General features: G+C 48.9%; 1 protein-coding gene across 4 annotated transcripts in view; it reads left to right on the top strand.

The window, feature by feature from the left end:
• SSH2 (slingshot protein phosphatase 2) overlaps positions 1-13,255 on the top strand; it is an 89,236-nt gene that overhangs the window by 55,088 nt on the left and 20,893 nt on the right. For 3 of the 4 annotated variants that reach the window (XM_084493284.1, XM_084493282.1, XM_084493281.1), the window contains 5 exons: positions 857-960; positions 5,410-5,474; positions 9,274-9,395; positions 11,716-11,784; positions 12,564-12,629. In XM_084493284.1, the coding sequence (XP_084349410.1) occupies positions 857-960; positions 5,410-5,474; positions 9,274-9,395; positions 11,716-11,784; positions 12,564-12,629 (426 nt within the window). Of the gene's footprint in view, positions 1-856; positions 961-5,409; positions 5,475-7,861; positions 8,283-9,273; positions 9,396-11,715; positions 11,785-12,563; positions 12,630-13,255 lie in introns of those variants that run through there. The other variant, XM_084493283.1, reaches the window with a different exon arrangement.

The raw sequence follows: 13,255 nt of genomic DNA, 5'->3' as shown, positions 1-13,255 counted from the left end.
GCTCATCAACCATCCTGTTGACTGTAGGATTGTTTTTGGCTTTCTTCAAAGCGTGTACGACTATCTCATCACTTCTGAGAAACGCAGGAACCCTGAACTGTGCTGCAACAGGATGGCTTAATTGCAACATCTGTAGAGAGCTCTGCTTTTTCCACGTGCTGCAGCATTTTAGAGAGTTACTGGAAGATGTGCTCAAACTCTCAGCTGTACCACGGAGCTTGAGGACTCCTGGTATTGCCCCTTCCCACAAACCTCTCTCCTCGTTTGACTCCATAAAGGGCAAAATCAGGGCAGCAAGTGATGTCTGAATTGAACAGCATTACACTTTTGTTTTTAATTTGTCGGTCTCTGAGTAAAACATCACACAATTTGTAGTATTTTCATGGCTTCTTAATCTGTTGCGTGCACTAATTTTCTTTTGGCTAACTGCTGAAGGAAGACATTTGTTTCTACAGGGCATCAGCTGTGCCTGAACCACAAAGCACGGGGTTAACAGGATCCATAATCGCAGCGATGCGTGGGCTTGCCGTATTAATCACCATTTAGAAATGTGGATCTCTCATCTTGGCTTTCAAGTCCAAAATATAGCCATAGGTTAATCCCCTCTGCCTGCTCAGGTTCCACCTCTGTGGGCAGAACAGCACCTGGCACATGTTCAGCTTTTCGAGGTTCCTCTGTGATGTTTGCAGTACTTTTTGGGGGAAGTTCTCTACCAACAAAATAATTTGAGCTAAATCTATTTCATGCAAAAGAACAGAGCACTCATTCCGTGAATCCAGCTGATTTTGTTGCTTTTCTCCTTCTAAAGACAATAAAGCGATTCCCTGGCTCACTGTTTGTGTCTCTTCCCTTGCAGCATCAGCGAAAGCTTCCTCACGGTGAAAGGAGCGGCGCTCTTCCTGCCCCGAGGGAACGGCTCCTCCACTCCCAGGATCAGCCACAGGCGCAACAAGCATGCAGGTAGGTGCAGCTGAGGGCTGAGGCTCCTCTGCTCTCCTCTTTCCCGGTCCACCTTTCTCAAATCTGTTCTCAACAGATGGCACACATTGCTTGTTTGCACCAGGTGTGCCTTAGAGCTAGATCTCCCAGCCTCAGGACTTAGAGATTTTATACCAGTAAGAAAAAAAAGTTTCAGTACTCCTTGTAACCCAGCAAAATCAAACAAAAAGAGTGACTTTGGGGCAGTAATCACGGCATTGTGAAGGGTTAAGAACTGCCACCCCCCAAAAAGGTCCTGCTGTACCTTCTGTGTGAGGGAGGATTGCACTCAAAGTTTTCCAGTGTTGTGCTGGAAAACCTGAGGTTAGATACGAGATGAGTAATTGCCCTTCCTGATCTGAAAGTAACTCCTGATGGAGGAAAGGGAGGCTGCTCACCTCCGCGTGGTGGTGAGGAAACTTCTGAGCAACGTCGGAGTGACTTTGCAGACGTATCAGCAGTGAATAATGTGGAGGCAGGCAGAATCCCGCCCCCTTTATCACCTGAACGTTAGATTTGTGTTTTTGCTTTGACTCTTTGTTTGAAAAGTCAGTCTGAATAATGAAACTCAAACATCTCGGGGTAGGTTGTTTTCCGATGTGTGAGCGGTGCTTATTCACTGACGGTGTGTTACAGGGATCAGATAGTGTGGGGTTTTTCCCTGCCACTAAACTATCAGCAGGAAAAAAACAACATGCAGACCTTCGGGCTTTGTGTATGAGGCAGAGGCAGAAGCAGAGAGGCTGGAGCTGTCGTTCTTTGCCAAAAAATGCCCCCAAAAAGTGATTTGATCTGGTTCCAGGTGCAGGTTTCTTTGTGCTCTGATACCATCAGAGTGTCACCCAGCTCTCCATCCGGCAGTTACTGGGCTGATCCACCTCAAAACCTGTTCGCAAACGTCTTTATAGACAGAGTTTAAGTCAAAAGGCAGTTAATTACACACAGCTACACATTACACACAGCATAATCAGTACCCAGATTGCTTTGACTGAGATGCATTAATTGCCAATTTTCAAAGGAAAATAAATTGTTCTAAAGTTAATTCAAAGCTGGCCCTTCTCATTGGAGCTGAAGTGGCTTTACCTTGCACAGGAGCCCAGCTGAAAGTTGGACAGGTTTCCCTGTGAGCCCATGTGAGGCATTGCAGACAGCTTTGGGTCTCTCTTCTTGCTCACGTTCTACTTGCTACAGATGACCCATGAGAGGTTTGGAGAGCTTGGTGGAAAATCGTGGTGCTTGGCTAATCAGCACAGAGATTTTGGAAGCTGGGCTGCCAAGAAAGCAAACCCGGTGTGTTGTAACTGCTTACAGCAAGGTGCTCTGTATTTAAGAGGCTGGCTTGCCTAAGGGATGGGATTTCTGTTCTTAGAAGACTTCACTTAGGGGGTGACTGTTCCAAGGCATCAGCACTCGTCCTTTCCTCAGCTTCCCAGCTGGTCAAGTGATGTTAATGCTGTGGCATTTTTATAAGGCACTTGGAGATTTCCCTGCAAAGTGTCCTTTGAATGAGCACGCCCCATTCATCTCTTCTGTGGACCTTCCTGACCTGCAGCATGTGCCAGCAGACCAAGGCACCGAGGGATCCGTGTGCCTCCTTCCTGAGCAAAACATCTGTGCCACCAGAATTAAACCAGCAGCGTAGAGAGGGTGGTTCAGGGAGCGGAACCGGCCGCTGGTGGTGAGCTCAGTGTGCAGCACAGGAAGCAGCCTCCTTCCTCGGCCTCTGATGATCCGTGCTCTGCTTCCATCCCGCGTGTGTCGAGGCTTATCTCTGGCACACAAAGCCAGAAGGGGGCTGGGGAGCGGGCGTAACTTCCCCGTACATCGTGCCTTTGGATGCAGTCGTGCTTCAAGTGGCCACGGGATTGCGTTCCGGGAAGGCTCCCTGACCTCCCAGACCTCCCTCCCTAATTCATCGGGGTGCAAGAACCCAGCGTGAAGGGTAAATGCGTAACAGGAAATAATTAATGCTCACACCCATTTCTTTAATTGTATCACCTTCAGAAATGGAAATCGCTTGCTGGCAGACAGACTAGATAAGGCCCCAGCTGTCTGCCCCTCTCCCCGGGTGGTCCTGTGTGCCGTGCCACCCGGATCTGGGGACAGGGGGCTTGCTTTCATGCTCTGGTGGTGCTGGAGAAGGCCAGAAAAGGATGCAAATTCCCTGGGGCTTTTGCCATCTCTGGAATACTATAAATCGGTTTTAAGATCCCATCTGAGCACTAATGCTTTGCACCTAGCCTGCCAGCTCGGAGGAAACAAAGGCATCTGCTCGCTGCTGGACAATGTGATAGGAAGCAGCAGCCGTGCCAGGAATGCCAGCAGAGCCGGCAGCTCTTCACAGGGCAGGATGTGGTATCTTTGTGCTGATTCTGGCATGCTAAAACCTTCCTTTGGCTTTTTCTTCATCCAGCAAGCTTACAGAATGCCTTGTGTGTTTGGGGCTGGAAGTGCTGCACGTCGAGTGAAGCTGGCCGAGGAAGCAGTGCTTTGGGCTCCAGCTCTGCGGCTTCCAAGGCTGGCGGGACAGGCTGGTGGGCAGCCGGGAACAGGAGAGAGTGGAATAAACTTTCTGAGGGTTGAGGATTAACGGAGCTCCTTGCCTGAGCCTTGCAAAAAGGGGTCTTAGAAACCTCCTCAAGTATTATTCATCTCTGGGAACTTCAGCTCCTAAACTGGTTCCTGACGTTGAATTAGCGGCAGCAATAGGTGGAAGCTGTTACGTTTTGGGGAGGGAAAAAACAAAATGAAGCATCTTCTGTTTCACATTGCTTCAGACACGTGGATACCCCAAATTGGGTGCCTGCTGGCACTTGCTGCAGAGGGAGTGCTGCCTGCCGAGCCTGCTGGTCTCCTGGTCCCTGCTGCAGCTGGGACTTGGAGGAACTGAGCAGGGCTCGTGCACTGGTGTTGACACGGGGAAATCCTGTCTCCCACTGCACCCCTGGGAGGAGAAGCATCCGATGGATGAGCTGGCCTTTCCTTCGTTAACTGTCTCCCTAAATACTCGCTGGTTAGGGCAGCGTGTGCCAGCACCGAGAACAATGTCCTGGGGCAGGAAGCGGCTTCGGGTGCCCGTCACCTCTGCTGCTTTGTGTGGGACTGCTCTAGCACGGCTGCTCGCCTCAATTTCCCACCCCCCAATGAAAATGCTCTCCCGGAGCATTGACTCATTCTCCATATGCTGAAATGTGTCTAAAGGAGGAAGGAAGGGGGGAGCAGTGCATGCTGCGTCCTGTGTAGCCCGCTCCGCACAAGCTTATCTTCCTCCCACCAGGAGAGGGGCTGCAGCAGCGATAAGTGATTACAATGCTCTCCTTAAGCAGCGTTTTCTTTCTTTCCCTACTCCTATGTGGCACTTCTGGGTGCTGCCCCGTGCCCAAACTTCCCTTATTTCTACAAATCCCCAAAACTTTGTCCCAAATGCTCCAGCACTCCTGCTCTTCCCAGCAGCGTTGCCTTCTTCCCAGCAGCGTTGCCTCAACGTAGCTTCCCCGCTGCGTAGGGGTGGCAGAGGGCAGGAGAGGGAAGGCTCCTTGGCTTGACAATGTGTGCCACCTGGCAGCCTTGAGCTTTCCTTTCTGGGAACGCAGGTGAAATTTCCAGGTAATGATCAAAAAAAGCAGCTCGTTGCTGGAGGTGCTGTTGCTCGCTGATGCCCGGTGAGCGATGCGCTGAGCAGAAAGCTCGTGGCTTCCTGCGGGCCAGGGAGTGGAGCAGAGAAGTCAGCGCAGGAGTAGTGATGGAAAGCACCTCCTATGTCTGTCAGTTGTCTGCTACTTGAGGATCCTGTGCCCCTCGGGCCTTTTAAGATTTCACAGTTACTGTGTGACTGATATTTTTTTTCTTTCACTATTTCTCAGCCTCACCAGTAAAGGAGTAGCAAGCATTTTGTAGGAAAAATTACAGTTGTGTCGTTTTCAGGTGGTGATTCCTAGATACTCTTGGATGGGGTTGGTACAGAAGTGTGTGGGCTGTAAGATGGGACCAAACCTCACCTAGAAGGGGACCCTTTTGTCTAGGTGAGAGTTTTGCTTGGAGTACTAAGTTGGTGGAAAAGGAATGGCAGACTCCTGATGTGAGCCACGCGGTAGATGAGATGTTGAACCACGAGGTAGGGTCTATTTCTTCTTGGCTTGCTTTGCCTTTTAAAGGAACAAAGAGTACTGAAACTTTTTTTTTTTTACTTCTTTTCAAAAGATAACAGGATTTAGCAGGAGAGAGCATGGTGAAATGGGAACTGGTGAGCACACGGAGCAAAGAGCAGCTGACTAAGAGCTGGAGTTTTGTCATCTCGGGGTGGGTGGAAGTAGCAACACTCACTGTGACGTGTCAAATTTCCTGGGGGACATTTGCTCTGGCTGGACAGCGAGGAGCTTGCATGTGATTTAAAGCTATTTTTGAGTGTTCACCTTTCCTTCTTTCCTCCAGGGGATCTCCAGCAACACCTGCAGGCCATGTTCATACTGCTCCGCCCAGAAGACAACATCAGACTGGTAGGCTGGCTTTTTGCTTATCTCCTGCTAGGAATATAAAGGTTAAGTTCCACCTGACAAATACACCTGTGTAACTCCCAAAAGCAGTGCTGTGTGTATGTGCCAGTGGTTTCATCGTCAGGTCTGGGGAGTCCTCTCAACAACCACAACAGGGAAAAAAGCAACTTTTTATAAAAAGGCCTGCTTGTTCAGGGAGACAAATTGTATGGGGAGCAGACTGCCTTTGTCTGAACCAAGTACTGAGTCATTATGTGTTCTGGCAATTGTTACACTCCTTTCTGAGAAGCTGGGTAAGTTAACTTGGTGTCCTATTAAAATATCAGGAGTAGGTGACTTACGTCTGACCAGCACAAATACCTGCCTTTCCCTGTTAGCTCAGCTGTATTCCTCACTCTGCTCTAACTGGTTGCATCCCAAAAGGCTGAGGCTTATCAGGAAGGAACGAACAAGATCCCCTTGTGGCTACATACCCGTGTTGATTCCTGTCTTTCTGCTTTTTTGGGTTGTTGCATCCTATAATGATAGGTTGAAAACCAAGTGCTGCCGTTTATAGCATTGATAGGCTGCATTAGAGACCTCCAGAAGCTGAAGAAGAGCAGTGAGGAATTTGTCTAGGACATGTTGAAGTGCTCTACAAGGTCAGGCATGACTGCAGTGCCTCTGCATCTCTCATCACTTCATAGCCTGAAGTTCCTTTGCCGTGTTGTCTTGGTGCATCTTAGCAACGTGTGCCCAAAGCAGGATTGCCAGGCTCAGAAGTGTTATTCTGGCACCTCTACTTTGTTGAATCCTCCTGAGCTGTGCTGGAGCCGGACTGATCTTAGGAGTATAGTTATAAAACAGACCAAGTTACTACAGAGTACTTTATCTCTAAAAACAACCACAGAAACTAATTTGTCGTAAGCAAACTGAAGGACCTACTCCCAAAATTTGTCAGGCACACCTTGCTCTTGTGAAGATTTCAGTGAAAGTGAAGGGACTGGGGGGTTCTCAGTGTTTTTCAAAATCTGAGCCGGGGTTAGAACACTGGAAGCTATTGAACAAGTCATTGTTCGGCGACATCACTGGCTACATTGTGTGATTTGGGACAAATTAGCCTTAACAGCTGAATGAGGACTTTGTGGGCTGAGACATAAACCCTTTTGTTCAGAGCTACATTTGGAATGCTGAAATCTTGCATGAAGTTAAGTTCGATAGTCTACTTGAATTTAATTGATTCTTGACGAACGAAGGGTGTGCAGAGCTGCAATAGACTCTCTCATAAAATAGTAGATACAAATGAGATTTGAAATATAAACAGTACCCAGAGAAATGCATTCTTGTCTTCTTGTGTTGGCTGCTGTCACTCCGAGGGCAGGCTTCACAGCTCAGAGGGCAGCGGAGGAATCCAATCCTCTACAAACCTACACTTAAGTTCTGGAACAACTCTTGTTTCTGTTGGAGCTACCAGCAGAGCTTTTAGCTCCAAATGAGCAGAATCAGAGGAATGGTGTGAGTGTAAGATCAGTAGGAAGGAGGAAAAGGAGTTGAAAGTGTACAAACTGACGTAAAGTATTCCTGGGGCTCAGCGGAGCAGGGAGTTGTTCACTTACCTGCGTTTAATAATAAAAGAATACTTCAGAAGACTCGAGCACTTCTTTTTGCCTTCAAATCAAATGCCCCAGTGAGAACTGTGATCCTGTTTGAAACACCTGCTATCCTGTAGCATCAAAAAGATGAAAGGTCAGTATGAACTTACACTTTGGAAGGTGCTGTTCATGAGGGCAGGTAAAATACTCAACGCTTCTGATGAAACAGGAACGCAACAAAAGCTAAAGCTGGCTTGTGTTTAGGTGAGCGTAAAACTTAAGCAAAACATTGCTGGTCCTGGAAGGATGCAGAGAACTTCTTGTTCATGAACAGACTATAAATAATGTCACCAAACTGAGGAGAAGACTCTGTGCAGATGAGCTGTAGAGAAACCTTCCCACGTCGTCATGGTCTCTGAAGCTAGGCCATCCTCCATAGGTTGATTGGGATTTCAAATGTCTTAATTTAAAAGGCAGCAGACCATTTACTTACTTGGTGCACTCCTACTGTTGGGTAAGCATAAGGACTTAGTGCTTAATGAAGAGATTAGGCATCCAATTTTCATTTGCTGGGCATATTCAACCTCTCACAGTAACTTTTGAGCTTGGCTGGTTTAGAACATGAAGCTCACTTTTACATTATTCCAGCAAATTTAGCAGAATGCATTATCTGCTCCACTGCTGGCCCTTTGGTTTGAGGGAAGGATGGAAGTGTTGGTCTGGAGAGCCTCAACAAGCCATGCCCTGTTTCTCTTAACTGGTCCCCTGGAAATCCTCCCCCAGTGACGTGGAGCTGCGTGACCTTGGGTCGCTGTTTGGCCAGTCCCCTGCTAAAGGGTCTTGCATTAAAGCCACACTTCTAATTACTGCTAGCCAAATTGGTTTAGCAAAGTAAGTTAGATTATGGTAATCCTCTTGCTGCTGCACTGTCCTCAAGCAGCAAACAGCACTTGTGGGGATGCCCTGGATGTGGCAGCTCTTGGCTGCCTGTTCCTGCTTTAGGCAAATCTTTGTTGCTCTTTGAGGTTTGGATCCTAATGTCGATGCTGACTCTAACCACCGAGACCTCGGTGACTGCTTGCTCTTCTAGGTTGAAGAGCACCTTTTCTGTTTTGCTGCCAGTGGTTGGTTGTAGAAACAGCCTCCCTTGGCAGAACACGCACCTCGAAGGCCTGCCCGCTTTGATCCGCTGCCTTCCCAAAGGAACCCCAGTGACTCGAGGCGCAAGGAGGAAAATAAGGCTGGTTTTAGCATGACTTACCCTAAAGAGACGGGGTGGGGCACAGTCTTGCTATACAGAGCACATCTGTCCGCTGGCATCAGCCTTTGGGTACCTTCTGTTAGTCTCAGACTAATAGGACAAGTCTAGAAAGCGCAGTGAACACTTCTGCCTGCACTTGCTCTTCCACCCCCAGCACCAGGGCTGCTGCTCCCCGCAACACTGGGAAGCTTTTCAAGCTGCTCTCAGCATTGTCTCCTGCCCTAGAGAAACGGTGAGCTCTGATTTAATTGCCGTGTGCTGTTTTAACCTCTTTTGTAGGTTTGGCTCTATCTCGTGGCTGAGAACTGGCTGGTGGATAGGCGAGGGGTGAGGAGTCCAAAAAGTGTTGCAAGTAAAACGTTGTCTGCTGCAGATAGGGATAGGCAAAGCTCACAAAGCTGAGCTCCCTTCCCCGGGCTCCTTGCAAAACAGCAGTCTGTCTGTACGACTTGCTTGAGTCCCTTCAATTCTCACTTCCCTTTGGCTCCTGGAGGAGCGTTACGCCTTGGTGCAGGCTTTCAGGAACTTCCTCATTGGTCTGACGCTCACGACTTAGCTGCACGAGTACGGCGCAGTGCTACAGGAACCTCAGCTGTCTGGGAACAAAACCCTGTGAGGGTGAAGAGCATGTTTGACAGCCTTGCTGAAGGTATAATGCTCTGTGAGGGCACATAAACCAGGGCCGTGTAGGCTGCTGCTTCAACACAGCCTTGGTGGGACGGAGCAGGCCTACAAAAAAGTATATTAAGGCCCTGGGAGCACCCCAGCTGTCGAGGAGAGCTTTGTGTGTAAGAGCAAGTCACTTCTCCCTGCTCTGCTGGTTCCCTGGCCGAGCAGTACGGGCCATCACATCCGTGCAAGCTGTGTCACCGCTTCCGCGCCTGCCGCTCAGCATGGAAAGGTGGCTCGTGAAGGTAGTGCTGTGTGTCCTGCTGCCTGCACTGCTCACCTCTCTCCTTCGTTTCCTTAGGCTGTAAGACTGGAAAGCACGTACCAGAACCGCACCCGATACATGGTGGTAGTGTCTACCAACGGCAGGCAAGACACGGAGGAGAGCATCGTCCTCGGGATGGATTTCTCTTCTAACGACAGGTACGTGTGCTGTCTGGGTGGGCAAGTCCTTGTGTTCACCACGTGTTGGGTCAGGTGCAGAAACCACTGGCTGGTATCTGCTTTCTGGAGGCTGCTTCAGGTTTTCCAGCCTAATGCCTTTTTTCAGAAACAGGATTCCAGAATTGAAAGGAGTTTAAAAAAAAAAATAAAAAGGGAAACAGCACAGGTCAGCATTTCCTCCAAGTCTCAGGCCTGAGTGAGTACATTAAGAGCCCTAAGTGGTCTCTGAAAGGCAAGGTCCCTAACCCTTGTATCTGCACATGAGACATGGGGGGGACTTGGATGCAAAGAAGCAAAGCTGTGATTTGAGAAGCTGGACATCAGGGTTCAGGAGAGCACTTAAGAAATCGACTGCCAGGCAGCGCTTTGCCAAGGTCAAGGCACAAAGGGCCCGATGGGAATGTCAGGGTTGCTGATGGCACATGTGACACAACGCCTGTTCTCCCCAGGCATTAGTGTGTCATCGCTGTAGCAAAAGCTTCATCGATTTTAATTGCTGCTCACCTCTCCAAGGGCTGGAGAACGTGGCTGGGAGCAGCTTTTGCTGCAGGAGTGACTGCAAGCCAGGAGGCAGCATCCCCAGCAGCAGAAGTTTAGAGGGGGACTCTTTGGAGAGGGCATGGGGGAGCACAGATCTTTTAACGAATTTTAAATAAATCTTGGTCTACATAAGAAAAAAAAATATGCAAAAACATTTTGGAAGTTTTTGTACAGGCGCTTTTTTTCTAGCTCTGATTTTAGACATGGAAGTGAATCTTGCTGATGACCACAGTTGGTAGAAATTACTTTCAGGCAGTTAGCAGGGTCACTAGAAACCTTTTGGAACTATTTGGCCATGAAATGACCTTCCCAGCAGCCTGCTGAGCACGACAGCCACCACGCTTAGTTTCGAGTGGCTTGATTGGGATGCTCAGCTCAAGGGATGCCTGCTGAAAAGGGGGAACAGCCCAATGCTGCCGCTGGCTCCCGGGTCCCTGCCTGTGCGTGCGTGCACAGCTGCAGCTCAGAGATGCTCTCGGGGTAGTGTAAGAATAACTTGTCCTTGCACAGGTTGCCGTGAGCTTGGAACCCGCTGTTGGCTGTGGTACACCAGCACAGCCACCTTTGATAGCTGAGAGCTCGCTGGCATCCGGGCTTTAATAACATAGCGGGGTTGTTTCAGCTTTCTCCTAGAGTTACTGAGGTTGTGGATGGTCAGTCTGATCCTCCCTCCCCTAGCCCACTCGGTATTTATAACTCAATATAGACTTGTTGCTATGGTCTCTGATAAGCGGTTGCTGAACAGTATCACTAAAAATACCCCGGCCACCTTGGGAAGCCTTTTAAAAACACATCTTTCCATGAGCTCATCTCATGTTGTCAACAGAAATAGCTGCGTGCCGCAGTGTCTCCTTGTGCTGGGCACCGGTCGCTCCGAGGCGTGCGCGTTTACAGGGCTTCGTGCCTGCTGACCCTCCGAAGCCTCACGTCTTGCCCTCTTCCCCTACTTTTCGTGAGCTGCAGGCACCGATGGGGGCTGTTAGGGCTGGTGGAAGTCTGAGAGCAGCTAGAGCAAAGCCTAAGGACAGGAGGCGAGTGGCTCTGACTCTTCTCCAAGATGCTGCCTCGATTATGGACCGATTTTGCAGCTTTAAGACTGCACTTTTTTGTTTGACAGCCTGCTGCAGGTTGTGTTGGGGTTCCTCTGCCCATGGCTTTTTCTATCACTTGATTTCTGCTTTGAAATTGGCCTGTTGCTCAGCCTTGCAGAAAGCAGGTGACCATGAGGGCAAAGAGAGGAGTAGGATCACCAAGAGGTGGCTGTGCTCAGCCTGTAGGTGCAGGAGGGAGTCACCCTACTACTACACCACACTGGTCCCAGTTCCCAGCACCTGTGGCCGAGGGACAAACAAGAAAACAAAGCTGGGGATCGCGAAATCAGAGCGAGAACCAAACCACTTACCACTTGAGCCTGAGCTGAATTAATCTGTAAAGAAAGCCTTGAGTTGACCCAACACTGAGAGCCTCCTCTGACCTGTGTGGAGCTTGCTGCTTCTGAATCCTGTTTGCTTTTCCCCTGGGTTTATGTTAACCCTTTAAGCTTGGTTGAAAGAGCATTGCTGTACCTTGTGTCTGGTTGATAATCCATGCCAGACACCTGTAGAAAACAACACTGACTCTGTTTGTTCCTGAAGCAACCGTGGTATCTATTTTATTTATTTTTTCCTAATGAATACAAACGTCTGCAACCATTGCTGTGAGATCTGGATAATTGCATGGTGCTGTCGTAGATGCCCTGACCTCCTCTCTCTCATTGCAGTAGCACTTGTACAATGGGTTTGGTGCTGCCGCTGTGGAGTGACACCTTGATCCACCTGGATGGGGACGGGTGAGTGTCCTTTGTACCTTCTAGGTCGGTAGCAGAGGGTCTTAGTGCATGCAGTATGGGGTTCGGAGGAGGCCTTAAATGATGTCAGGGCCCAAGCAGGTCCAGCAGGCCTCCTGCTGCTGACCTGTCCCAGGTTGGTAGACTGAAAGCCCCTAAATCACAGCGGCTGTCACAGGGAACACCCATAATTGACTTCCCTGTGAATAAACACGCACCGAGACAGTGGCTCGTGTGTGTGTGTTTAAGCTGGAGTAAAGGAGCTTTTGCTGCTGAGTGGGTGTGTAGTGAAAGCTTCTTAAAGGGATCCTATTATGTGTTCCTCCACCACGCTTGCAGCAGGCAGCGCTCTGCTGAACATGAAGTAAGAATGATGTGTCTCTGCCAAGCAGACGCCTGACTTGCAGGCTCCTGTTTGTGCCAGTCACAAAGGCTGTCCGGCGCAGCGCTTGGAATGACTTTTCTTTCCTTGGTAGCTGCCCCAGGATCACTTTAGCTGCACTCTGTTGCTCCCAGCTGTGGCACTGAATTTGTGTTGCCAAGGTAATCAGCACAGCCCAGCACTGTGCCCCTGTCTTAGTTTTGTTCCTGAACAGCAGCCGCTTAAAAAAAAAAGTCACTTTAGAGCTTTTAGCCTGCTATTTTGATCTGTTTGCTAGCTGAACTCAGCAGTGTGCACATAGGGCTAGTCCTTTGCTGTTCTAGCGTGCTACAAACTCTGTTGTTAACTGAAAACCTACTTTTGGAACACGTTTTTACTGTGCCTTTTTTCTTCTCTCCAGTGGGTTCAGCGTATCAACAGATAACAGGGTTCACATATTCAAGCCAGTGTCTGTACAGGCGATGTGGTAAGCACTTACTGTAATCTGTCCCAGTGATCCTTTTTCCAAGGTGTTTTGGCTTCTCAGGCTCTTAAAAAGCAGGTGCTGCTTTGTGTTACGGGTATCCTGAGACCTGCTCAACAGCCAGCAGTCTTCTTCAGGGACAGGGAAGGAAGTTTGTTGCCAAAGGAAAAAAGAAAAGCCTGCGAGTGCTGGTAGGCAGCAGCGAGCTCATAACATTGCTGGAGCCGCGCCTTCATCGCAGCTGGGGGCAGGAGGGAATAGGGCAATTTTCTTTGCAAAGGGCTGCTGCTTTGAAGCTCTCCAAAGCAGAACTTGCTATTAATGCGAGCATGCATTTGAAATATTTTATTTGACGTAAATAAGGAAATACATGCTGGATGTATTTTAGGAGTCTCTGTTTTCAGTGAGACATGTACATTGTGATAGCAAGAAGGAAAGAGAAGCTGCCTGCATTTTTCTTTCCTTTTAGGGTGGTTCATGTAAGAATGTAGTGGCCATTAAAGTATTTCTGGCTCAAGCTTCTTTGCATTGCAGAAATACATCCCCCGTCAGAGTGTCATGCTACTGTGTCACCCCAGTGATTTTGACCTGGATTCTTCTGATCACAGTCAAAGATTTAAAACAAGCTA

The sequence above is a fragment of the Aythya ferina genome (assembly GCF_964211825.1).
Source record: "Aythya ferina genome assembly, chromosome: 19".
Taxonomy (NCBI): Eukaryota; Metazoa; Chordata; class Aves; order Anseriformes; family Anatidae; genus Aythya; species Aythya ferina.
The sequence above is the reverse complement of the archived record's forward strand: the minus strand, read 5'-3'. Positions and strand labels throughout refer to the sequence as shown.